The sequence below is a fragment of the Orcinus orca genome, chromosome 14 (genome assembly GCF_937001465.1).
Source record: "Orcinus orca chromosome 14, mOrcOrc1.1, whole genome shotgun sequence".
NCBI classification, from domain to species: domain Eukaryota; kingdom Metazoa; phylum Chordata; class Mammalia; order Artiodactyla; family Delphinidae; genus Orcinus; species Orcinus orca.
The window spans coordinates 8,163,553-8,188,830 of record NC_064572.1 but is presented as its reverse complement, the minus strand read 5'-3'; the positions used below and the strand labels follow the sequence as shown (position 1 = coordinate 8,188,830).

General features: G+C 56.2%; 1 protein-coding gene and 1 non-coding gene across 4 annotated transcripts in view; one reads left to right on the top strand and one right to left on the bottom strand.

The window, feature by feature from the left end:
• The window catches only part of PGBD5 (piggyBac transposable element derived 5), a 111,997-nt gene that overhangs the window by 31,950 nt on the left and 54,769 nt on the right, over nucleotides 1-25,278 (top strand). For all 3 annotated transcript variants that reach the window (XM_049696981.1, XM_033408882.2, XM_033408881.2), the window contains exon 2: nucleotides 21,436-21,863. In XM_049696981.1, coding sequence (XP_049552938.1) covers nucleotides 21,436-21,863 — 428 coding nt within the window. The remainder of the gene's footprint in view (nucleotides 1-21,435; nucleotides 21,864-25,278) is intronic.
• LOC117197342 (U6 spliceosomal RNA) lies at nucleotides 9,793-9,901 on the bottom strand. Its single transcript, XR_004477917.1, has one exon. It is a non-coding gene; the product is annotated as a U6 spliceosomal RNA (small nuclear RNA).

The window sequence follows — 25,278 nt, the reverse complement described above, 5'->3', positions numbered from 1 at the left end:
TTCCTTATTCTAGTTAAAGGACTATTGTTGAGTAAACACGTTTTTAGTCACTGAGCTCAACTTTGCTCTTTGCAAAGGTGGCAGTTACAATTGCTGCCTTTTATTTTGCCCAGCAGCGTAATGTACCAAATGAAAGAGGCCTGCTTTTCTTTCTTTTTTGCTCATGTGATGTACTCACACCCAGCCTTAGGTTTGAAGTTTTAGTCTCCCGCACATGGTATTTCAGGATTCGGGTGTAGATTCCCCCATAGCTCACGCGGTCCTCTTGTTCTCTAAATCACAGTGTCTCCTGGCTGTGGAGCCTTGACTTTGAATTGAGAGACAGATGCTGGGTAGTTACAAGGTTTCCTTCCTGCAGCAGGGGCTTGGCAAGTAATCGCCTTGTTTTTTAAGGGAGAATTTTAAGCAGTATTTTAAAGGGCCAGACCCACAGCTTTTACATGGCAGAAAAAAATGAAACGAATCTTTAAAATAACTTGTACCCCCCTTCCTGATGCAAAAGGGATTTTGGAAAAGAAAGCTTGACTTCCATTGAAGTGATGGCAGGATGAGCAAGGCGGGAGATGGTCCAGGCCGTCTCCGATGGGCACCGTGTGCCGAGTCAGAGTCGATTTCTGCGCCCACCCCTTTCCGAGTGCACAAGGAGGGCTGGGTTATTATAGGGAAAGTTAGAGAATACAAATAAGCAAAAAGAAAAATACCGAACATTCCCACATTTTGGTAAATATCTTTCCACATACCTGGATGTGTGTGTGTGTCTATGTTTAATTTAAAGATGAGCTTATCTGAACGTATAGGGTTTGTACAGATTTTCACTTTTATAATCAGTGCTGCGGTGAGCATCCTTATACCGAATGTCTTCATCTCTGTCTGATCACCTACCTGGGATACATCAGTGGAACAGAAGGTCTTTGATGACAGATGCCAAATTTCACTCCCATCGGAAGCGTGAGTGCCCATTTTCCCATGCTGATTCTGGCCATTATCCTTTTTAAAAAAAATCTTCGATAGCTTGATAAAAATAAATGGTGCCTCATCACCAGTGGTTAATTCATCTGCTTACTTGTGTTGTTAAACATGAATTCATTTACTTATTGGCCTTTTGTTTTATGCCTACTGTTCAGTCCTTTGTGGGTGTTCCTTTGAGGTGGTTATCATTTTTGTTCTTGATTTGGTAAGAACTCTTTATATATTTAGATATTATCTCTGTGAAATATGTTACAAATGTAGTTCTAATTTCCAACATGGTGTTTTGTCCTGTTATTGGATTATGTTCCAAATGCAGGAGGGGATTTTCGGAGAGGAAGCCTGAGTTGGGAGAATGTTCAGCATCACTATAGAGACTTTCCTCCTTAAACCCACCTAAAAATCATGGCCTTAGAAGAAGTGCGTTTGAGGTTACGACTGAACAACTAACTCTAAGCCAACGTCATCTGTCCCTGCTACCTTAGGGGCTCTGAAGAACCTCACCAAACTTTGGAAACATGCATTTACCATTTTCTTCTATTTTTTGATGCTGGATTTTTTTTAGAACATGGAGCTGGAAGAACTTTTAATTTTTAAATAAAATTTGTAGTTTAGCAGACAGATAGTATATATATGTGTGCATGTACGTAGAGTGTCCTTCGTGTAAAATTTTTAAATTTCTAAATGGGAAGGAGTAGAGGCATGGACAAAAAAAAAGACAAGACATTCATATTTTGAAATGACCTTACTTGGAACCTCATTTCCAGGATTCATTATTTCTGAGCCAATAATAAAGTCACCTTTACCGAGAGTACCTGTCTCTCCTGACCCCGATTCAGTTGCTTAGTAAGGAGCTGGTATGGTTTAGATTCAGAATTAGAATGAAGGACAGAATAGGCAGAATACAGGCTGGCCCAGGATGGCCTGTGGACCTGGGGAGATCCGCTCCCCCCAGCCTGGGGATGCCTGCGGGGCTGTGCGCACAGGGCGGCCCAGGCTGTATCTGAGGTCAGGAAGGCGCCCTGTGCTGCATTTCTGCCTGTGCAGGGGACACACGGGGGCTGTGAATGGGGGCTTCTTGAACAATCAGGTGACCCCGCATCGAAACCTACAGGGCTGAGGAGCTTCCCCGTGACAGGCTCCGGGCTCACAGGACGCACTGGGCAGGGCTGAGAATCCAGAGGAAGAAGTGGTTGTTGTTTTTTTTTTTTTTTAATTTGAAAACAATAAGAAACGTTTCACGGAGGGTCGGTGACCTGTCCTCTGCAGGCAGTGCGGCCCGCGGCATTTCACGTAGAGCTGCGAAGTGGGGGGGGGTCACGCCAGCAGAGGCGATGGCAGGCTGGGGGAGGAGCTGCGAGAAGGCTGGGCAGCCGTGGCGTGAGGGGCTGCGCAGGGGCCTGGGGGAGACGTCGTTCAGGGTGTGTAGCTGCACGGCCTGCCTTGGGAGAGGCAGGGGGTGGACGGAGGGCTGGGATGGACAGAGGGCTCCGGTGGCCCGAACGACCGTCCCGGGGCAGGTAGGGGGCGGGGAGGGGAGGAGCCGGGGTCGGGCAGGTTGGGTCGCGGGCGCACGTGGAGCTGCCAGCTTGGAGCGTAGCCGCCGGGGTGAGCGCGGGAGGCCGTGGGGCGTGGGCTGCGGTCTGTGGACGCGCGCCCACTGGTCCTCGGGCGGCCTTACTGTCTCGTGCGGATATCACAGCAGGCCCTCGGGCGACGGCTGTCTCCTTGGGTTGTCTCTCTTGTCTTCATCCACAAAGGAGGATAAAATCGGCCCCCGTCTCGGGGATGACGGAGGAGATGGGCCGCCTGCGGGCCTCGTTCCGCACGGGCATCGTGGTCTTGGGGGCGGTGGCCGCGCCGAGATCCGGCGGCTGCGGGGAAGCCTCGTGCTCAGGGCGGAGCTTGACGGGGACGTTTGCCCCCCGGGGTTTGTAGAGCAGGCGAGGAGCAGGGCAGTGTTCCAAGGGAGGTTAAGAGAGAAGCAGCATCTTCCTGCGGAGAACGGCACAGCCTCGGGAGATACCCTGGCTCCCCGCGGGCCCCCCGTGCCGTTTCTTCCCCGACTCTGAAGCATGCTTTGGGGACGTAGGGGAGCAGATCTGAACGAGCCGCATGACTCCAGGTGACTGGGAGGGTTTTCAATGTCGAGAGAGAGGGAATGGCAGGTATGGCCATGGGGTGGGGGACCCTGTTTTGCCCCCATTGCAGACAGCATCAACTTGACGGCATGTCTCATGAGTGAAAGGACCACCAGAGGACCCTTTTTTTAATAATCCCTGCACAGGAGATGATGTGATTCCTTAGTGCTGTATTAGATCCTGGCCCTACCGAGAGGTAGTGGAAGGTAGGAATATCGCTTCGTGTGTGGTGGCTTAAAATCATAGTCGGAAACCCGCGTGCCAAAACAAGGTGTCCCCAAATTAACTTCCGTTGCCCTTGATCCCCAAAAGCGAAAGTGCTCTCTTTACCCGGTGATGTGCTCTCCTGATGAGTTCCTGGCCTTAGACTTGGGATGGACACCCACAATGGGACCTTGATGAGGAATCTGCCTTTTTTTATCTTCAGTCTCTGGCTGTAGCATCCCTCCTCCTCACACTCCGATCAAGCCGGGGGTGCGTCCTCATTCGGCCTCACTGGTCTTTAGGGAAGAGGCTTGAGTCTCATCATCATGTCAGTGTCGAGAGGCACATGCCCCGTGTCAGCGCTTGGCAGGCAGCATCAATAGCAGTAGCTGGTGCTGTTTCCAGTTTTAGTGTGTACCAGCTGCTGCGCTGTGCTTTCTGCGCAGTGTTTAATTTTATCCTCGTGGTTACTCTTGGGGGCAGATACTCCAATCATCCCCATTTTACAGACGGGGAAGCCGAGGCTCTGTTGGGTTATGTGCCCTGCCCAGGGCTCTGTTGGATGGTCAGCTCTGCCTCACTGCAGCCCCTGCGCTCTATTTCTGCAGAGCATCCTCGGAGACTTTGCAGGGCCAGGAGCAGCAGTTGGTCAGCTCGGTGCTTGGCCAGGGTCTGCGGTCGAGAGATCCACTCCCGGGCAGAGCTGCCCTGGCGGGACCCTTCCATCTCTGGGAACCGGGTCATCCTCCTTGCGTTGCTGGCATCATCAGCACCACAGCTGCTTCTCCTCACATGCCTGGCACCGTCGGCGGCAGCATTTCACACCGATTGCCATTGCTTCTCCACTTCTGCAGCCGCCATTCGCCTCTCCGATTCCACAAGCCCCAGCGGCACACAGCTTTAGCGTCCAGACTGAGTTGTCTGCAGAACTTTGGTCCCTCTCTGCTGTGGGAGATGAGCTTCGCCCCCTTTATCTCAAGGAACTTGCTTCACAGGGATCCACGCTCAGCACCTTGCACCTGCGCGCTTAGGCTCTCCTCCCGCGGCAGGGGGCTGTGTGCACCTGCGATTAGGAAGGGGCTGGCCTGGCCCGGGAGGACTGACCTCATGCCAAAGGCAGGGCAGCTCCTCGCCTCCCTTCTAAGATTTCCCTGGGAGAAGGGCCCTCCCTGTAGGAGCAGGCCCTTCCCCACTGGCTGCTGTGCACGGAGCACGTGGGCTGCACCAGGCACTGCACTCAGAACTGTTCGGATACCGTCTTGATGGCCCTGTGAGGGAGAGGGGGTGTCCCCTTCTTCCAGCAGGAGCAGTAGCAATGAAGTCAGAGCCGGCTTCTTTTTTTTCTGGGGGATAACAGCTTTTTTGAGATATATTTTACGTACCATACACTTCACCCATTTCCAGTATACAATTCAGTGCTTTTTAGGACGGCCGCAAATACGCGCAGCCATCGTCACAGCTTCAGAACATCATCATCTCAAGGAGAAACGCCTTATCTGTCAGCTGTCGCTCCCCTACCCCTGCATACTCCTTGCCTCCACTTTCCAAGGAGGCAGTAATCAACGTTCTGTCTCTGGAGATTTCGTAGGGCCTGCTTCTTGGCTGTGGACAGCAATTATGTTTTTGAAAGAGCTGGAAAGAACCTTAGGTGGTCGCAGTCCAACCCCTTTATTCTGCAGACAAATATTTGCCTGGCATCAGGCTGCTCGTGGGTGGTGCAGCTGGCCAGGGCCCATCCGTCTCCACGTGCTGCCCCGCCCCTGCTCTGCCCCCTAGTGTCGGAGCTCTCCCGTGATGCCCGCCCCAGCCAGCAGGCAGCAGGCCCCGGCCCTGCAGTGTGTGCCAAAAGTAGTCCTTGGGGTTAGAATAAGAATGCTCAGTAACGGTGACGTGAACAGACCGTTGAACGATGACAGTGATGGCCCTGGGGCCGCTCTGCAGAGCGCAGGGGCCGCCAGAGGGGAAACCAGGGCCCGGGCCCTCAGATTGCCCACTTGTAAATAGAACTGCTGGTTTGGATGATCGTTGTATTTTCTGTAGTCACCCAGGACCTCAAAGTGTAAGAACCCTGGCCAGTGGATGGAGCAGGTCGGGCGGGCTGAGTCCAGGAAGGTAAGGCCTCTCGTAGACACTCAGGCCAGCTCCAGGTTTGGTGGGAGGTAGGGAGCTGCCTGCCTCCTGGGTGGCTTGGGATTCTCGCCTTAGCGAAGAATAAATAATAAAAGAATAATAGGGCTTCCCTGGTGGCGCAGTGGTTGAGAATCCGCCTGCCGATGCAGGGGACACGGGTTCGAGCCCCGGTCCGGGAAGATCCCACATGCCGCGGAGCAATTAAGCCCGTGTGCCACAACTACTGAGCCCACATGCCATAACTACTGAAGCCCACGCGCCTAGAGCCCATGCTCCACAACAAGAGAAGCCGCTGCAATAAGAAGCCTGCACACCGCAACGAAGAGTAGCCCCTGCTGGCCGCAACTAGAGAAAGCCCGCGTGCAGCAAGGAAGACCCAACGCAGCCAAAAATAAATAAATAAAAATAAGTAATTTTTTTTAAAACAAGAATAATAAAACTACACAAAGCTTCTCCTCTGTAAAGTGTTCCTTTGGAACGATGCCTCCTTAGAAGGGAAGGAGTCTGTACAGCTTGGCCGTCCCACGGCCCTCTGCCCACGCTCTGCTCTCCATTGATTCCATGTCACATCAAGAGACTGTGGCTCGACCATGAAAATAATAACAACAGCAAGAGGAGGAGTGACCCATGGTTCCTGAGTGCCTCCTGGTAAGTGCTAACTCATTTAATCCTCACAACAGCTCAGTGAGGTAGGTGGCCTGAGGCCCACGGAGGAGGCATCGCATTCAAGGTCACACAGCTAACAAGTGGCAGATTCACCCCTGCGCTGCTGGTGCCGGAGGCTTCACTCTCAACCCCCCATGGTCGTGGGAGGATGAAAAAGAAGTCTCATGTAGAAGCGCCCACGACGGCTTCTGACACTGGTGCCTGTTTGGAAAAGGGAAGAGAGACGCCCTCTCTTGCTTAGGTCTGCTCACATCCTCCTGGATGTTTTGCTATTTCATTGTGAGGTTCTGTGTGTGTGTGTGTGTGTGTGTGTGTGTGTGTGTGTGTATATATATATATATATATGTATATTATTATTATTTTTTTTTTTTTTTTTTTGCGGTATGCGGGCCTCTCACTGTTGTGGCCTCTCCCGTTGCGGAGCACAGGCTCTGGACGCGCAGGCTCAGCGGCCATGGCTCATGGGCCCAGCCGCTCTGCGGCATATGGGATCCTCCCGGACCGGGGCACGAACCCGCGTCCCCTGCATCGGCAGGCGGACTCTCCACCACTGCGCCACCAGGGAAGCCCTTGTCTGTATTTAAAACACACAAACGGGAAGGGAAAGCTCAGATGAAAACTCAAAGCCCAGCCCGACCGGCCATCTCTCTCACATGTAAGGGGTTGTGAGGATGGAGAGTTTTTCTCCTTAGTGCATCTCCGGCGTACAGCGTGGAAATGTCAACCTGGAAACCTGCTTTCTGATTTGGGGAGCAGCGCACAGCTGATTGGAAGACAAGAGTCTGGGGTGCGGAGCTTCCCCGCCTCTCCCCTCATTGGTACACCCGCTCCTGCTGGGGCTCTTGCGTTTGCATTTTGCCAACATCTGCTCAGGCTGCCTTTTCTTCCCCAAGTCTTGACAAACAACACCTTGGTTACAAAGAGGAGTATCTGTAACCAGTGGCAAGCACAAGCAGGTGTTTGACTACCATGTTAACTTTTGAGGGATTCTTATATTTTTCCATAAAAAATTCACCCCCTGAGGTCTGGACTGCATTCAGTCTCCCTAAGTTGGGTGTTTTGGCTTGTCCGCTCGCTTACTCCTTCTTAGAAACTTAGGTTGGGGAGGTGGAATCCCAAGAGGAAAGAGGGGCTGGAAGTCTTTGGAAGCCTCTGAAGAGCTCTCGCCCCAGGGCCCTCTGCCCCTTGCCGCCCAGTGGGAGTGCTGTAGGCAGTGAGCTCTAGAAGGGGGGCCTGGGGCTCGACTTCTCTCCTGCTCATGTGGCCTCCTGTCTAAGGAGTAGAAGTTGGTGCTCGAGGCAGATAGGCCGTGATGCACACAATATCACTGTAGAAAGGATTCTAGAAACCCCCTCATCCCACTCTAGCTTTACAAGTGAAACCAACCCTTTGCCTTGAAAGGAAGGGTAGAAGGACACCAGGACCTCAAGTGCCCAGTCTTTAAAATGTCATTTGCTCTTCTTTTTCTAATTTTAAAGGCCATATATTTAATTATATCCATTAGTCCCAGAAATCACATTCAAAAAAGTATGAAAAATGGAAATCGCTTATAATGGCGGCCCTGCCCCTGGCCACCTGCCCTCACAGCAAGCATTGCTTGTGAGTCAGCACCACCTTCCCCCAGCCCCAGACAGGGCTTCAGAATCCTCCTTAACATGTGTACAGGTGGCTGCTAACTACTGGAATTGACACGAGCTCTGGACAGGGATTGACACCTATGCTGAAGTGGAGGGTGAGGTCCTCTTCTGTTCACTCCTGGGGAGGTGAGCGCCTGTGTATGCGCTGGGTGTCGGGTGGCACCTGCACAGATGGGTTTTGGACACACCCTGGGCGATACAAAGGCTACAAATCTTAGCCCCACTTTGTGTCATTCTCCATACCTACTAGCCACTCTGCCACTGGAGTGATTTAGGAAGTTGAAGCCTTTGATAGTCACTAAAGCCTTTATTAAAATGAAAACCCCCGTGGGAAGGGTCATACCTGAAGGTGTTCTCCGCTGGAACTTCAGTTCTCTAATAAGATCCTGGCAGAGCTGCAGAGCTGGAGTCATGAGGAACAGACGGGGGTGGGAGGCGCACCATGGAGAAAGGCCGGGCCGGCAGGAGGCGCCGGGAGGCCCCAGGCCACCTGCTGCAGGTCATCCTCTGGATGACCACAGTGAGGCTCTCTGGAAGGGACCTGTGCGTCGTGTATGCTGATTGGCTTCTGGTTATGAACAGGGGTGAGTGGAGCACTAACTTCATCCCCGTCGACATTTAGCCAGCGGAGTCTGTTGCAGAGAGCATCTCTCTAAGGAAGATATGACGTAATCCGAGTTTCTATAGGAGGAGGACAGCCTTTCTGCATCTGCTCCAATTGGAAGGGATACCATTGGAAAGGTGCATTCTGTGCTCTTAGCACGTATGTGGGGCGAGCTCCTTACCAAATGAGAGGACAACAGGGGGACGGTGGTGGGGAAGACACGTAGGGCATTTGCTAGGTGTGGTTTATAGTGTTCTGGGTCTCCTAACTGCTTTCACTGTTGATTATTCACTCTAGTTTTTTATCTTTATGCATGAAAATGAGGAATCGTGTATGTGCTTTGCAATTGGCCTTTCTAGTGTGGAGTCACCCTTAACAGGAAGGAAATCTAAACAACGCAGTAGCTCCAAAAGTGCTGGGTCTCCGCGGTCTGGGTGGTGTGACGTGTCGGAGGGCACGCTGAGCTGAGAGCACCCTGCTCTTCCTGGGCTCACAACGTTACAAGTGCAGCTGCCTGTGCGCCGTGGGCCTTCGCCTGCCTGGAAGACCCGCTCCTCTGTTATGAGACGCTTAGGTGATAGAGAACACTCACCTTGGCTGGGGAGGGCTGCCCCACAATGGGACCTGTTACTGCCTTCCATCCCCCCAGCCTGCGTCCTCGTGCTCGGTGCCCAGGGAGCTGATGCAAGGCTGGATGGCACTTGGGGCGCTGTGGTGGGAGGCGTGCTTCCGTGACGGGGCAGCGGCATGGAGTCAGGAGGCAACTAGGGCTCACGCTCGGGCTCTGACCTTCAACAGTTGGCCCGAGGTCTGTGTCTCTTCTTCCTCATCTGTAAAACTTCCTTAGAAATGTGGTGCTAACATACGTGAGTCTCCAGTGCAGCTCTGGGCACATCACCAGCCCTAAATGAAGGTCCCCTCCCCATACCGGACACCTCAAACTTAGGTACGTTGTGGAATTAAAGGATGTACCTCAGAGGCTCCCCTCCTGAAGGAATAATCTGACTACTGTCCAGCTTGAACAGACCTGTTGGGCACGAGACAACTGGCTCTGGGTTTCTGTTCTCAAGTTCTCTGAAGCCGGGCCTCAGTGGCGGTCACCTTTGCGCCTTCTGTTCCTCAAAGACTAAGTCTTTTTTTTTTTTTCCTGCATTTTTGAGTGTTTTATTTATATCAAATTGGATAAAATGTGTGTATTTCTCAGACAGAAAAGACATGTCGAGGTAGAAATGTACCTTTCAACTATTCATGGGTACACAAGTACATGGGGAGATTGTAGAAGTGCAGATTGTGATGCAGTAGGTCCGGTAGGCCTGAGTTCTATTTTTTTTGGGGGGGGGGTGGTTTTGAGTAATTTTTATTTAAAATTTTTATTTCCTTGTATCTTTTTTTTTTTTACTTCTTTATTAGAGTATACTTGCTTTACGATGGTGTGTTAGTTTCTAAAAGTATGGAACGCTTCACGAATTTGCGTGTCATCTTCGAGCAGGGGCCATGCTAATCTTCTCTGTATCGTTCCAGTTTTTTAGTATATGTGCTGCCGAAGTGAGCACGACTAAGTATTTCTTAAACGTCCCTGAATCCTTTAGAATTCAGGCGTCGCTGGTTGTCTTTCCAGTGGCCAGGGGCTGGGCCCACGGCAGCAGGTGGGCCTTCCAGGCAGAGTGGCCCACGATGCACAGGTGATCGTGTTTCTAGAGCAGGTCTCATCCGGGTAATTTGTCCTACCGATAATTTTCGTACAAACTTCATCCTGAAACTGCATGATTTAAAGCTGAGGAAAAAATAACATTGCCACGAGATGGGCGACAAGAATAGCATTTGTGTTGGAAAACAAACTGCAGTTTAAAACGGCGGACACTTGTCCAAGCTCGTGCTGCCGTGGACAGCCGGGCACTGGTGCCCGGACGTGGGTTTGATCAGGTGATGGTGGAGCTCCTGGTGAAGGGAGAGGGCTCGGTCCCAGGTCGGGGTCTGTGGGCGCCCAGCCCCACCCAGACCCAGAAGGGGAAAGGAGGTCCTGGTGACACAGCCTTCGCCAAGGGCCGCCCCCTGGGCCGAAGCTGGCGGTCCCGCCAACATGGGCCATCGAGGGGCAGCTCTGGGCAAACACACGCGAACCCTCAGCCTCTCTGCCTCACTGCCGCAGAGGCGGCCTTGTGCTTACACGTAGAAACATCAGGGTAATATAGGTCTTTGTTAAGTAAAATAAACGTGATTTATTTCTACTTACTGATAAATATATGAATATCTCCCTGGGCAGCGTTTGTGGAGTTGGGCTCCGGAGTGTGGCCTGAAAGGGGAAAGGCTACCAGCAGGCCAGAGGCCGGAGTCACCCCAGCTCACTCACTGTGACCGTGACCGTCTCTGGTCTTTGTTTCCTGGTGGGAAAGTGAGGCGGACGTGCCATCTGTCTTGGAGGCCACGGGGTGACCAGCGGGACGGGGTCAGCCTGGGCCCACAGCGTCTCTGGGGTCGCCGTCCGCGTCTGCACCTGCAGCGTCCTGCCCGTCCCCGCCCGGCCTCCACGCCGAGAGTGGGGATCCCGGGCCCGTGCTGCTTGTCCCTCACTTGCCCAGGCTTTTTCTCCCTCCCCCCGCCTCAGGGCCTGGTTCTCCATCCCAGCACCCCTTTCCTTATCTCCTGCGTTCTCTCTCCCGCCAGGGTGTGGGCGGGTGTGCAGGGAATTAGAGGGATCGCCTCAGCATCCGGGGACCAAGCGGCTCCTGTGCCTTCATTTGCGCTGAGACAGGGCCGGCACCGGCTGTCTGTCCGTCTGTGGGGCGCCGCGGGGCCCTGGGGTAGTAGAAGCTACAGCCCTGTGCTGTTGCGGCTTCCTCCTAACCCCAGCTACTCTGCAGCACCCCCTTGTCCCCAGCACACGCAGACGCTCGGAGTAAATCCAGAGGGGCTGACGGTGGAGAAGGAGGAGGACGGTGTGCGGGTCTGCAGACCCGGGCTGTGTGGCCTCAAGTGACTGACGAGTCTGTAAGAGGGGGTAATGGATCGCACCAGTGATTCTAAGCCAGGAGAGAGAGAGAGAGAGAGAGAGAGAGAGAGAGAGAGAGAGTGTGTGTGTGTGTGTGTGTGTGTGTGTGTGTGTGTGTGTCGGGGCGTTGCCCAAGAGAACCAGGGTGGGGGGCTATCACCCATGTCCTGCAGGTCTGCCTGCAGAGGGAGTCCAGTGCCACCCACCTCCCCATCACGGACCAGGCGGAGCCCGCTGCCCTCTGGGGAGGGGAGCCTGGGAGCCAGCAGTGCCTGGAATGTAGGGGCCAGCAGAGCACGGACCAGCTGTCCCCGCCCACCCCCGCCCATCGGTGATCTAACGGCCGTCATGTCCATATACATCCTTGACCAACTGCTGCTCAGGCCGGGCTGGGCCCCGGAGAGGAGGTCCAGGTTTGACCTTCCGAGGCCCGCTGTCTGGGGCAGGCTGCCGCGTGACCGTTACTTTCTCATTTGGCTTGGCAAGGGCCGGACCGTTTCCCGGGGGGCCTCGCAGGGCCTCTGGATTCTCCAGACTCGTCCTCTCTGGCCTGTGGTTGCGATGTTGCAGGGCTCGGGGCCAGCCTGCGCCACTTGCTTCTGGTTTGTCTGCTTCTTCAGGCTCCCGGCATTTTTTCAGTGCCGAGACAGGATTCCCAAAACGGCGCATTTTCTGTGCGCGGCCCAGCGTGTGTGTCTCCATAGCCACGTATTTAATCTCATGTGTAGGTAAGCACAAAGGGCCACATCTAGGGTCCTGAGGAATGTGAGGCCCGGGTCCCTCACCTCTTTGGCTACATACACACACTGCATGCACGCACACACAGGTGCCTGGTAAGGGTCCCCGGCTCCAGGACCTGCCCCTTTGTCTTCCCCCTCCTTCATCGGGTTCCATAACCCCAACCCTCGATGCTCTTGACCTCCTCTGTTTACTGCCCTCAAATCCTAAAGAGCCGTTTCCCTTTCACTCCCTCGTTCCCTCATTCATTCATCACTCACCCGACAAGGTATCTGCTGAGCACCTCCCGTGGGCCAGACGGTGTTCTAGGCGGTGAAGGTGCAACAGGGAACAGAAGAGACAGACCCCCGCCCGTGGACCCTGCACGCACCCCTTCTGTTACCCTCTCTCCCGGGAGTCACCGTAAGTGACAGAATCACCCTGACTTCCCCGACAGGATCCTAACAGTATCCACGACTTCCTGTTGGTACACCCCCGCCGGCGTTCAGGGAGGGGCCGTTTCACGTCAGCAGCACACAGTTCTTTCTGCGGATCTCCTTCAGCCACGAGGAGACCTCCCAAGCCCACGTGCGCGCCGGTGGTTGGCTTCCAGCTTTCCCTCCTTTCTCCTGATCAGCCGCTATCTCACAGCCATCCTCACGGTCAGAGCTTCATCACGTACGTGGAGGGTCGCAAGCAACCACAAAGCCAGAGGGACCCACCGTGTGGGGCGTCTGTGCCCCCGTGCGCAGGGGCATCGGGGCGAGGCTCTCCGGCGCGTCTTTCCCCAGGTCAGGTGACCTCACACGAGTTGTTCCCGTGAGCCTGAGCCTCCACAGCTGCGAGGTGGGCAGCCCAGTGCCTCCTTGGTTGACCGTTGCAAGAGGAAAATACTGCCAGTTACACGCCTGCCGTGGTGCTCGATGCCAAGAAGACCCTCCACCAGCGCCTCAGGGTCTTCTGTCCTGTCAAGGGCGCCCTTCTAGAAGCCTAGGGTGGTGACATCCTTTTCACTGCTTCTGCCCCGGCGCCTGACGGCGTGGTCCGCTTCTGCCACCTCTCGTGGAGGAGGGACTAGCATGGTCCAGGGTGGTCTGGGGGGTGCGGGTGAGGTTGCCATGCTACCTGGAACTGGCCAGGGCTGGCAGCAAGTTGGGGACCTCAGTGGCCTCAGCTGAGCCCTCATGAACGGGAGGAGATAGGTCTGGGGAAGGAGCCTGAGGAATAAACAGTGTCCCGGGTGGATGGAAGTCGGGCACGGACCCGATGCGACTGGGGCTGAAGAGCTGCAGTGGGTGTGTTGGCATCAGGGAAGATCTGGGAAGCGATGGGGGACGTTAACTCGGCATCCGGGTGGCCCATCCTCCCTGGCCACTCTGCACGAACTGGGGCTGGAGGTGGGCAGGCCTTGGACTGCTCGTCACCACCACGTCCCTCCCCCATCGGGTGCTCCCCAAGTGGGAAAGTGTCCTTCTGTCCTTTCTGTACCCAAGCAGAGCTTTCAAAATACAGCCTCGTGTGAAAAATAGACACGGTGTCTAAATGAAACACAAAGTGTGGTCGCCAAGCCTGCTGTTCTGTCACAGCCATCTGGTACGCGAGCTCCTGGAAGAGGGACAGGGGCTGGGGATGCGGGGTTCACGGATGCCGTCCGCAGGTGGTGAGGCGCTGTTACTGGGCGTCGGGCGTGTGTGACACACCTTAGGCTCCTGACCTACGTCGCCCCACTTCATCCTCACCCAAACCCTGAATTTCATACTGTTATCTTCCCTTTACTGACTTGGAGACTGCAGATCACAGTGCTGTAGACTGAGCGTTTGTGCCCCCCAGATTCATACGCTGAAACCTAACGCCCAGTGTGATGGTGTTGGGAGGTGCGCAGGTCATGAGGGTGGGGCCCTCGTGATGGGATGTGTGCCTTATAAAAGAGACCCAGAGAGCTTCCTGGTCCCCTCCCCATATGGGAACACAGCGAGGAAACAGCCCCCTATGAACCAGAAGGCGGCCGTCACCTCGCCGGACATCGAATCTGCCTGCACTCGATCTGACCCTGCACTTTTGGCCTCCGGAACTGTGACAAGTACATTTCTGTTGTTTGAGCCCCTGCCTGTGGTATTCTGTTGTAGCAGCCCAAACAGACCAAGACAGAGAGGTTAAGCAATGTGCCCAAGGTCCCACGCCTGGCGAGTCATGGGGACCTGGGCCCAGTACGGGCTGTCCTCAGCGTGTCTGGACAGCAGCTATTTCAGAATGACGATATGAGACTTTTATGCGATTATTGACATTCCTCAAGATAACTTACATCATCGTCTTGTTGTTTCGTTAGTCTTGGAAGGGAGATGATGCAAGTTACCAATGAGAAGCTGAGACCCAGAGAAACAGCAGCTTCCCGGAGGTTCAGGTAGACGAGAGCCTGGAGCAGGGCAGCTCCTGACCCAGCCCCAGCCCTAGACCCAGACCCAGCCCTAGACCCAGACCCAGCCCCAGACCCAGCCCCAGCCCCAGCCCTAGACCCAGCCCCAGAGACCCAGCCCTAGCCCCAGAGACCCAGCCCCAGACCCAGAGACCCAGCCCCAGCCCCAGCCCCAGCCCCAGACCCAGCCCTAGACCCAGCCCCAGCCCCAGCCCCAGAGACCCAGCCCCAGCCCCAGACACCCAGCCCCAGACCCAGACCCAGACCCAGCCCTAGACCCAGCCCCAGAGACCCAGACCCAGACCCAGAGACCCAGCCCCAGCACCAACCCCAGAGACCCAGACCCAGAGACCCAGACCCAGAGACCCAGCCCCAGCACCAACCCCCGAGACCCAGACCCAGACCCAGACCCAGAGACCCAGCCCCAGCCCCAGAGACCCAGCCCCAGCCCCAGAGACCCAGACCCAGACCCAGACCGAGAGGCAGCCCCAGACCCAGAGCCAGACCCAGACCCAGGGCCAGCCCCAGCCCCAGCCCAGCCCCAGCCCCAGCCCCAGCCCCAGCTGTGCGCAGCTCTTCCTCAACCCTTACCACCACCCCACCCCCCAGCACTAAGGGAGAGGGGAAGCTGTGTGTTGGTGCCCAAGTATCCTAGTGGGGTGAGCCTGGTCCAGGGCGGGCGGTGGGTCGGGAATGAGCCTGGGGGGAGGGTGGGTGCAGGGGGAGCCTGGTCCAGGCTTTCTCAGTAGCGTGGACTGTTGAAGGCCACAGCACACTGGGCATGGCAGGACTCACAGACTCACAAATTGTCGCAGAATAGCCTTGTTGCCTCCTGGCCTTTGGGCTACTGCCAGTAAAGCAGTCAGTTACAGTGACATCTGTCGTTCGTGTGACCTCTGCGTCTGCTCTGCAGCGTCATCACCTCGCTGCTCACGCTGAGAACCAGATCCGGTCGGAGGGGGAGGAATTCCTGTTCCGTCTGTACAAACATGTCTGACCTGATCTCTCTTCACGAACGGAGTCCAAAGAATAGTTTGTGCACGTGAGCTCGACTGTAGAGACACCGCTGCTCCAGACAGAGAGGACACGGTCGGGCTGGGGGGTTCCCCGGGCCCAGGGGAGCGGGCACTGCCGTCCTTTCTCTCCAGGGCTGTCTTAGCTCAGCGCACGTGGAGATGGGCATGGCCACCTCTGCCCAGCAGAGCGCTCCCAGGAGACCCCTCGGAGCAGGTTGACTTCAGGTGGAGGAACTCGAGTTGGCTGTCACACAGAAATCTGAACGTTTCGTGTGAAATAGGGCTTTCTTACGTGTGTGTATGGGCCTCATACAGTGAGTGTTTCTGAAGGTGACACGTTGGGCTCGGGTGCATGTCACCCCTTCTCTGTGTACCTGCGCTTTGCCACATGACGTCTAGTCAAGGTTCTGGATTTAGCGTCTCCATTAGCCCACTGGCCTCTTTCTGTAGGGACTCCACGCTGCTATTCTATGGTCTGTTCGCTGTGAACGGCATCAACTCAGGTGCCCGGCGCCAAAACTGTTTTCTTTGTGTGGTCAGCTGCTTTGCCAACCACTGTGCTGCGTCAGCTCGAGGAAGACCACACGCACGCACACGCACACACGTGCACAGTTTACTGTTACGCGTCCCTAACGAGGAAGCCCCACAGCTGATACGTTACGTGACTGATGCGGTTCTTGGGGTTTTCCGGCCAGGTTTCTGCAGGTTTTCTAACGGCCTTAGATGTTCCTCTGTTGGAAGACACCATTTAGGGGACTGTAGCACTGATCTGAGCTCATTTCCGTATGTTGGTAAGCGTTGCAGATCAGGCCTAAACGGAAGGGGAGCCTTGGTGCTGCCTACAGCCGCCCAGTGACATAGGGCAGGGTATCCCCCTTCCCCCTGCCACACATCCAGGGATGTCGGGAACACAGCCGGGACTCCTACCCCTGCCTGGAGACCCCTTGATCCGGCTGTGAATTGCATTCGTTACCTGTCACTTAGCTGTGAGCAAAAGTTACGCAAGGGAAGAGGCTTTAGAGCTCTCCCGTGGCCGCCTGGCTGCATCCTGCAGTGGAGACTTAGACCTCAAGTGTTTGTCAGATAGCTGGCTTGTCCTGCCTATCAGCCACCGGGGGAAGGAGAGCAGGATGCGAGAGACAGGACGATTACGTCCACCGAAGATGAAGACCAGCTGCAGCTGGCAATGAGAACAACGGGTCCGCCTGTCTTCTGCGTTACCCGTTTATGGACTGTTGCCTTAAGGTTTTTCAGTGTCTCCAGTGAGAGGAATATTTTTGTGATGATGCAGGATGTTCCCGTTATATTTTTTTATGAATTTATTAATTGTTTTTTGGCCGCATTGGGTCTTTGTTGCTGCACGCAGGCTTTCTCCAGTTGCGGCAACGGCGGCTACTCTTCGTTGAGGTGCGTGGGCTTCTCATTGCGGTGGCTTCTCTTGTTGCAGAGCACAGGCTCTAGGCGTGGGCTTCAGTAGTTGTGGCACGTGGGCTTAGTTGCTCCGCGGCATGTGGCATCTTCCCAGACCAGGGCTCAAACCCGTGTCCCCTGCATTGGCAGGCGGATTCTTAACCCCTGCGCCACCAGGGAAGTCCTCCCGTTATATTTTTATACTGTTTGATTTGGCCTGGAGATAAGTTTTTTTTTTATTTTTAAACCGTTAATTCAAAATACTGTGTTCCTCATATATGTCGCAAAACTGCTGACTGTTTGTACCCCAAAGTGCCAGTGTATGCAAAATGCCAATCTCATCTCAAAACGAAAGCTTCAGTCTCTAAAAGCTTACGCTTTCGAAAACACACAAAGCCAGCTTTTCTTCCAGACAGGGCAGAGGTGGGGGTCAGTGCCACACGCGGGGTGCCCGCTGCCTCGGGTCTGGGTGGTGCAGTGCGTGGAGGGAAGGGAGCAGCTGGAGAAGCTCCTTGGGGACCGGGACCCAACGTCTGCAGCCCCGCCCCACGGGCTGATGACTTTCCACCCATGAAGCCCAGCTCACATGGCCCCTTCAGGGAGCCTCCCGGACCCTGTCCCCAGGCCCTGGTCCCCTCGTGGGCACAGCCTTCCCCAGCGGGCCTCAGGGAGGACTGGCCGAGACCGGCCATTGTCTGACTTCCACTCACTCTAGGGTGGTTATTACTCCAATCAGATTAGTAAGGAAACTGGGGCACAGAGAGGTTATGTGGCCTGCCTAAGGTCACACAGCCAGCAGCTGTGGACAGGGAAGGGGGAAAAGGCATCAGAAGACGCAGAAGGGCCGGGGGGAATTCTGCAGTGGTTTCCCTCAATCCAGGAAGGGAGGGAGGGAGGAAATTAAACCCAGCAAGATCCCAAGCCAGCTCACCGAAGCTGGGCACCTGGTAGGTGTCTGTGACGCGCCCCTTCCCACATCCTGTCCCACCCAGGGCTCACCTGGCCACCCCAGCTTGGTGTCCTCAGGGAGGTGCAGCCAGGGGTGTGCCAGCTCTGCCCCACCCTGCCCGCCCACTCGGGCCTCCTGTTACACACAGAAGCTGCTGGCTGACCTGGCCTCTCCACCAGGCATTAGCACGGGGGGCTGCTGTCCAGACACCAGACCCTGCCTAGGGGGCTCAGCACCGATGCCCCTTCTCATTGGTGGGCGTGGCTCCTTCCTCCCTGCCACTCACGTTCCATCCACCATCAGCGGGAATGTGATGAACATACCGTGTACTGGGCTCCGAGGCGGCAGGGTGATACGACGGCCTCGACCTCTGAGGGTGGGGCAGCAGAGGCAGGCCACAGCAAGTGTCAGTCCCTAAGAAAACCACCGTAGGCTGATGAACGTAAGCGGGGAGACCAAGTGGGGGCCGAGACTGAGAAGCCCGGCGCTGGTCAGCTTGCAGTTGGGTGGGCAGGAAAGCCTACCGGGGATGCTCATTGAATCCAGAGGCCAGGAGGGCTTCGTCCCCGCAGACGGGCCTGCGTGGACGCAGGGCCTGTGGTGGGGAGAGATGCCGGGCCCAGGCCTGACACCAGCTCCACCTGCCCGGCATGCAGCGCGGCCCAGGCGAGTCTGGGGGTGGGGCATGCAGGGCCCTGAACCTGAGCGCTTGGGGAGGAATGTGGCTCTGCTTCAAGTGCAGTGGGCGCTCGTGGGGGCGTTTTCCTTACACAGCGGGTACTGTGATCCGGTTTGTGTCTTTAAAATAATTTCCCTGTTGCTGTCAGTTATTTGGGGAGGGGGGATGCCCGTGCGGGAGGCTGCTTTAATCGTCCGGGCCAGAGGTGGCGGCCGCGTGGGAGGGCGGGCTGCATGCGCTGGTTGGTGGGCACGGTGTGGCGGTGAGGGTGGCAGGACGTGCCGCAGGGGTGGGTGTGGGCTGCAGGAGGCGCAGGACCCACGGTGGTCCAGGTGTCTGGCCCAGGTAACCGGGGGGCCGGTGGGGAGGAGCGGAGGGTGGGGGGCGCAGTGGGGGCCTGGGGTTTCGGTCCAGACACCGTTAGCTTACGGTATCAGCCTGCGTGCCAGTCCCGGTGCCAGCAGAAGTGATCAGTGGATGTGGCCGCTTCTGCATGGAGGCTCCCGGGCTCAGGCCGCCCCCGCTGCCCCCTCGCCTGTAGTGCGTGCCCGTGCCCAGCACACCTGCAGGGGGACCAGGGGAGGAGCCCGAGAAGCACAGGGATGGGCCGTGGCCACGCTTCCCGCTCCGTTGGGTCCCCGCCGGGTCTCAGTGACTTCAGGAGCTGCCCAGACCTCCCCCACTCTGCGGCAGCGAGGACCCCCTGAGGTGTGGTCCGTCGTGCTCACGGTGCTTCACTGGCTCGGCCCCGGTGCCAGCCCAGGTCCCGTGCCCCTCGACGCCTCGAGCCGCTTACCCTCCTCCCGGGGCCTTTGCACGAGATGTTCTCTCTGCCCGAAATACTCTGCAACGTCTGCAGCCCCGCCCCACGGGCTGATGACTTTCCACCCATGAAGCCCAGCTCGCGTGGCCCCTTCAGGGAGCCTCCCGGACCCTGTCCCCAGGCCCTGGACTCCGGGTCCCCTCGTGGGCACAGCCTTCCCCAGCCTGACATCACTGGGTCACTCTCCGTGGCCTGCTCCCCTCACCCCATCGAGAACGTCTGGGGAGGGAATACCGGTCGCACTCCTTTCTGTTCCCAGGGTCACCACGAGGTTTTTCACTGAATGGTGATTCCCTGCCACCCTCGAGTGACCGTCCCCTTTCCAAACAGCACATCTGCTTTTGTAGCCGCTGCTGAGAAGGGGGGTTAGGGTTTCCTCGCATGCGGTGGGCTGGGGAGTCTCTGAGCGACTGTCGGGGCCCCCCGGTCTGCAGGCCTGCTGCCACATCCTGGGTTTGATCCCCTGGAGGCCAAGGGAGCCAGGTGGGTGGTGGCGATGGGGCCTTGAAGGAGCGGCGTGGTGACACGATGGGGTGGGTGGCCGTGAGGAGGGAGGGGAGGGAGACGGCTGTGTGAGTTTATAAGAGGGTATCAGCTACTTCCCGGTTTCTTCATTAAGCGGTTGGCCAGGTCCCTGTGTGAATTCATTTTGAAATGGTCTGAGAGGCAAAATGACTTTAAACATAACTTTCGGAAGAGAACATTTCATTCTGCTTACTCAGCATGATGTAGCCATTAAAATGCTGGGTTTCCTCCTTTTTGAAAGCTACCCCTGAATAATTTATGGCTTCACCTACTGCAAGGTTCGCGGAAATAAAATGATTTCAGTCAGGGCGGCCGTGGAGCCGCCTTCCCGGCCTCATTGTCAGGTCAGCCAGGGCGGTGCCCTGGCACCAGGACCGCCTGGAGCCCTTCCAAGAAACGACTGGTGAGAGAGAATATGGTGGCCACTTTGCTCTCTGGGCCTTGGTTTCTTCTTCTGTAAAATGAGGGCAGTTAGAGCATTCTAAAGCCCGCAGCCCGCCGTCAGTGGATTTCTGTGGATAACGTCTCAGTAAAGGTTACCCAGTTGTAGGTACCTCCGTAGGGCCAGGCACTGTGCGCGGGGCATCCCCTGCGTCCCTCGTTCAGCCTGCCCCACACGACAGCCTGGCAAAGCAGCTATTACTGTGCCCACTTTATGAACGGGAGAGATGAAGAAATCTATCCAAGGCCATGCAGTTAGCGAGCAGTAAATTTAGGGTTGCTCGTCCCAGATCTGTCCATCTGCGTTTAAGACCTGGGATGCCTCATGTACACTGTCAGTCTTAATTTTGCTGTAGAAAAGTTGTGTTTCAGAGACTGCCTAATTCAGTCGTAGAGGAAAGTTGGGGGTGGGCTGGGGGTGAGTTTAAGCTTGCAAAGAACGTGCACAGCTTTTATTAGAAGTCACTATGAGGATGCAGTAGAAGCAAAGCTTGTCCCCTTCAAGTCTCTACGTACTGTTAGCCTGCCTTACATGGAGTTGAAAGCCATGTCTCTTTAAGGATGTGTGTGTGTGTGTGTGTGTGTGTGTGTGTGTGTGTGTTTCAAAAGGCTGTCCTTGCATTTGTAAAAAACTGTGAGGTTTTCATTGCATTGGTGAAATTATCTAAACAAGACCCTTCAGATTTATTTACTAATAAATTAAGAGTCACCACCCAGACAGTACCTAATAGGTTGCCGTCTCGCTTGAACGGAATCTTTCGGGCCCCGAGTGGTGAAAGGATTCTTATTTCCAAAGTCACCTTAACTTACAAGGAGACGAGAGCCAGAGCGCCACGCCGAGCTCCTCTGTTCCGAATTCGCTGTGTCTCTGGTGGGGGCCCTCCACCCTCCTACCCCGCGGGCCTTTCTCTCCAATGGTGTTTCTGGTCTGAGGCGGGGCCGAGGGCAGGGCGCAGTGGGGAAGCGGGGCGGCGTGTCCTGTCGGGGGAGGGGTGGAGAGCAGGACACTTCGGGGCGTGTGTTCGGGCTCCTCCCTGGAGGGAGTCGGGAGGGAAGGTGGCGCTCGGGCGGAGGCCTCGAGGGGACCCAGTGGCTGTAGCAGTGGCGCTTGGCCTGCCTGTCCAGGTCCCATCCGGAAGATGCCGCCCAGCGCCAGTGCCGTGGACTTCTTCCAGCTTTTCGTCCCTGACAACGTCCTCAAGAACATGGTGGTGCAGACCAACCTGTACGCCAAGAAGTTCCAGGAGCGGTTCGGGAGCGACGGCGCCTGGGTGGACGTGACGCTGCCGGAGATGAAGGCGTTCCTGGGCTACGTGATCTCCACCAGCACCTCCCACTGCGAGTCCGTCCTCAGCATCTGGAGCGGCGGCTTCTACAGCAACCGCAGCCTTGCCTTGGTCATGAGCCAGGCCCGCTTCGAGAAGATCCTCAAGTACTTCCACGTCGTGGCCTTCCGCTCCAGCCAGACCACACACGGCCTCTACAAGGTCCAGCCCTTCCTGGACTCCCTGCAGAATGGCTTCGACGCCGCCTTCAGGCCTTCCCAAACCCAGGTGAGGCCGCCAGCCAGGGCCGGGCCTTCAGGGGTGGCAGTGGTTTGGGGAAACGGTGGGTGGTGCCCTTGGCACCCTCCCATCCTGCCTTGACCCCGAGGTCACCTCCGGGGTATCCCTGCTCGTCCCCCAGGCCACCAGCCCATCCATCCCCATCCAATCAGAGAGAGCTGATGGAGGAACAGCTCCAACCCACATTCAGCGTTTTGCTCCGAGATGCAGTTTCCCTTCTCTCTTTTTTTTTTTTTTTGCGGTACACGGGCCTCTCACTGCTGTGGCCTCTCCCGTTGCAGAGCACAGGCTCCGGATGCGCAGGCTCGGCGGCCATGGCTCACGGGCCCAGCCGCTCCGCGGCATGTGGGATCTTCCCGGCGAACCCGCGTCCCCTGCATCGGCAGGCGGACTCTCAACCACTGCGCCACCAGGGAAGCCCCTCCGTCTTCTTTAATTACACTTTCTTTGTAAATGATGGTTTGCTCAGGGTAATGTTAATTTTCTTGTATCCTCCGAGTACGTGCTCATCTGCTGGTGGTGAAAGGAGGCGAGAGGCCTTCTAGGGGGTGAAGGGAACGAACCTGGGGTTGCAGCCGTCCTCAGGCCGTCGGAGTGGCTCAGGTGCTGAGGTCCCCTGGCGCGGGGCGCCTTTGGACTGGAGGTGACAGAGCCCCGGCCCTGACTGTTACGGCCCCTCACCTTCCTCGCTTCCTAAATGGAGGCTGTGTGTGTCTCAGCTCCCGAGCCCTGGCCTTCTGGTTGGCTGAGGCAATCGCATTGGGCTGTGGTGAGACAGTCTCAGAATCGTCCTCAAAGTTGCTCTGCGGGTCGGGAAACTGAGGAGGTGGCTCTTTCTAGAAATTTCTCTAAGGACAACATCAGGAGGTTCTTGGCCCACGTGAGCCCAGTTCCTTTTGACCTGTTCCATACGGAGACAGAATCTTACTCCTCTTTTGTTTGTACATTTAAAGACCCACCCACCCAACTACTTTTCCTTGTGCTTTTCCTTAAAGGCCTTCGTCACGAGCCCCAAGTTCTTTCCGCTGTTCTCTTTGAGATCCTCTCCTAATTCCCTGTCTCACCCTCTCCGCACAGCTGGAAAGCACAGGGTTTCTGTGGGGAAGATAACGTCCTGTGTCAGGTCCGCGGTCCCTGCACGGTCCTCCTGCCTCTGCTCTGCTGTCCTGTGAATGTGCCGGCTCATGAGGGTCTCCAGGTGTCTGTGACGCGCCTTCTGACTCCTGGGAGGTGTTCCCTCCTCTCTGGCTTTGCAGGTTTCCCATCTCCAGGACCCCGTGTGACTCCAGGCTTCCCGAACCCCCAACTATTTATAGGGCAACGAATGCCGTTGTGTCTTGTCACTCACCTTCCTTCTTACCAGGAGGTGGGGTCTTTGGGGACACACGCCCTGCCTTATAACAGGCCCTGCAGGACCAAGTTCAGGGCTGGGCGTGGCTTTTTTGTGTGTGTCACTGAATATTTGCTTGGTTGAAAATGAGCCAGACCAGCTGGGATGCAAGGGGAAAAACCAACATTCTGGCCATCCTTGGCATCAGACATTTGAAGAGCTGCTGGAGGGCTGTGAGCTCACTAAGACTAAGCATCTTCCCAGAGTCGAGCAAGCAACTCCCTGGATGATTGATATTCAACAGCCTAAAGATAAGTCTGCCCAGGTCCTTCCAGCCCCTAGACGAGCTGTACCCGTGATTACACCCATGTCTGTGTGTGCCTGCCGTGTGCCGGCCCCGGAACTGCAGCATCAGACACCTGAGACCTGCGTCCCGGGCGATCGCCATGCCTCTGTGTGTGTCCCCTGGGTCCATTTAGCCGGTGGGCACACTGCAGCACCCACTAGCGAATTCTGAGCTGTGTGGGCTCACCCCTTCCCAACCCCAGGCATGGGTGCCGTGAGGGGGGCAGGCGTCTGGGGCGGCAGCTCTGCCCTCCTGCGTCGTACGGCTCAGATGGGTGCGAGGGGAGACCCTCGAGGGACGGTCACTTTATTCTTGCCGCCCACGTCTTTTCTTTGCGTCCAGTTGTTGAGACGAGAAAAGAGGGGCTGACGTGAGATTTAGTCTGGGGAAGGGCTCGCGGCTCTCTGCTCACGTTGGGTTTTTTTGTTCCCCCCACTTCGCTTTTTCTTTTTAAAATTTTACTTTGTATTTAATTTTTATTTTTACCTTTGTATTTGCAAACTTATGTGCTCTTGTTGCTGCCATTTTCCATCCCGCGCTCTAAATGTCGGTCAGGATCCCAGCAGGAAACAAATGCTATGTTCCAGAAGGGCAGTTGCAGAGAATTGGAAGCAGGGACTGTGGACAGTCAGGGTTTAGGGGCATCACCAGGGTGGCGAACACCTGGGCTGGCAGCAGCGGGAAGCCGCCGTGAGCCTGTGGCGACGGCGTGGGCAGGCAGACAGGGCTCGCATCTCTTGTTCATCCCTCCCTCGTGGCCACACAAGCCAGGCGCTGGGGGCAGGGCCCTGGGGTGTGCGGTTTATAAGAGGTTGGCCACCAGGACACAGTGCAGGGTAGGAAGATGGAAAGGGGGTCTGGGGGGCAAACAGTACCCAGTAGAGTCCACCCACCAGACAGGAACACGAGGCAGAGGGGAAGTCCGAGTCCCTGGGACTGGCTTTCCAGCGCACTGGTCATCACCTGGAATTTCCTCTTCCTCCCGACTCTGGGCCCCATTGAGCCAGCTCTGCGTGAGGAGGGCCAGCCAAAGCACGTGAGACCAGAAAGTGCAGCGTGGACTGGAGCATGCTCAGGCCTTCCTGTGGGCTGGCGGTCCCGCCAACGCGGGCCGTCGAGCGGCGGCTCTGGGCACACACGCGCACGCCCTTAGCCTCTCTGCCTCGCTGCCGCAGAGGCTGCCTCGTTCTTATACATAGAAACATCAGGGTCATATACGTCTTCGTTAAGTAAAATAAAGGAAACCCTCAAGGTTTCCTGGCTTTCCAGCTTCTCCTTTTCTGAAATCCCTGTTGGCTCTGGAACATTCCATCCGAGGAGAAGGTGTGTTTTCAAGTGGCAGTCCTCCACCCCGAGGCCTCAGGGCTCCATTGACCGGTCTTCACTCTGCCTGTTGAGACCAGTGGGAACAGTCCCCGTCCCATCCCCCAGCAGACTCCGCTCCAGGCTCCGGGGAACAGCCCTGCATCGCCGCCACGCACACACCGCACCTGGGCACACGGCACACGGCACCCTCTGCCCTGCAGTCTCTGGAGCCTTTTTATTCCAGCAAATGGGACCCTTTGGGATGAGCTTACAGTCTCCAGACTCCATCAGTAACCCCAGCAGTGGGGTGCGCCCAGGCACGAGTGTTTATACACAGCTACCAAATGGGGAGATGCTGCGTCTCCTCAAGCCCGGGGGCAGATTAGTTAAAGGAGGGTTGGGGGAGGGATTGCGGAAGTCAA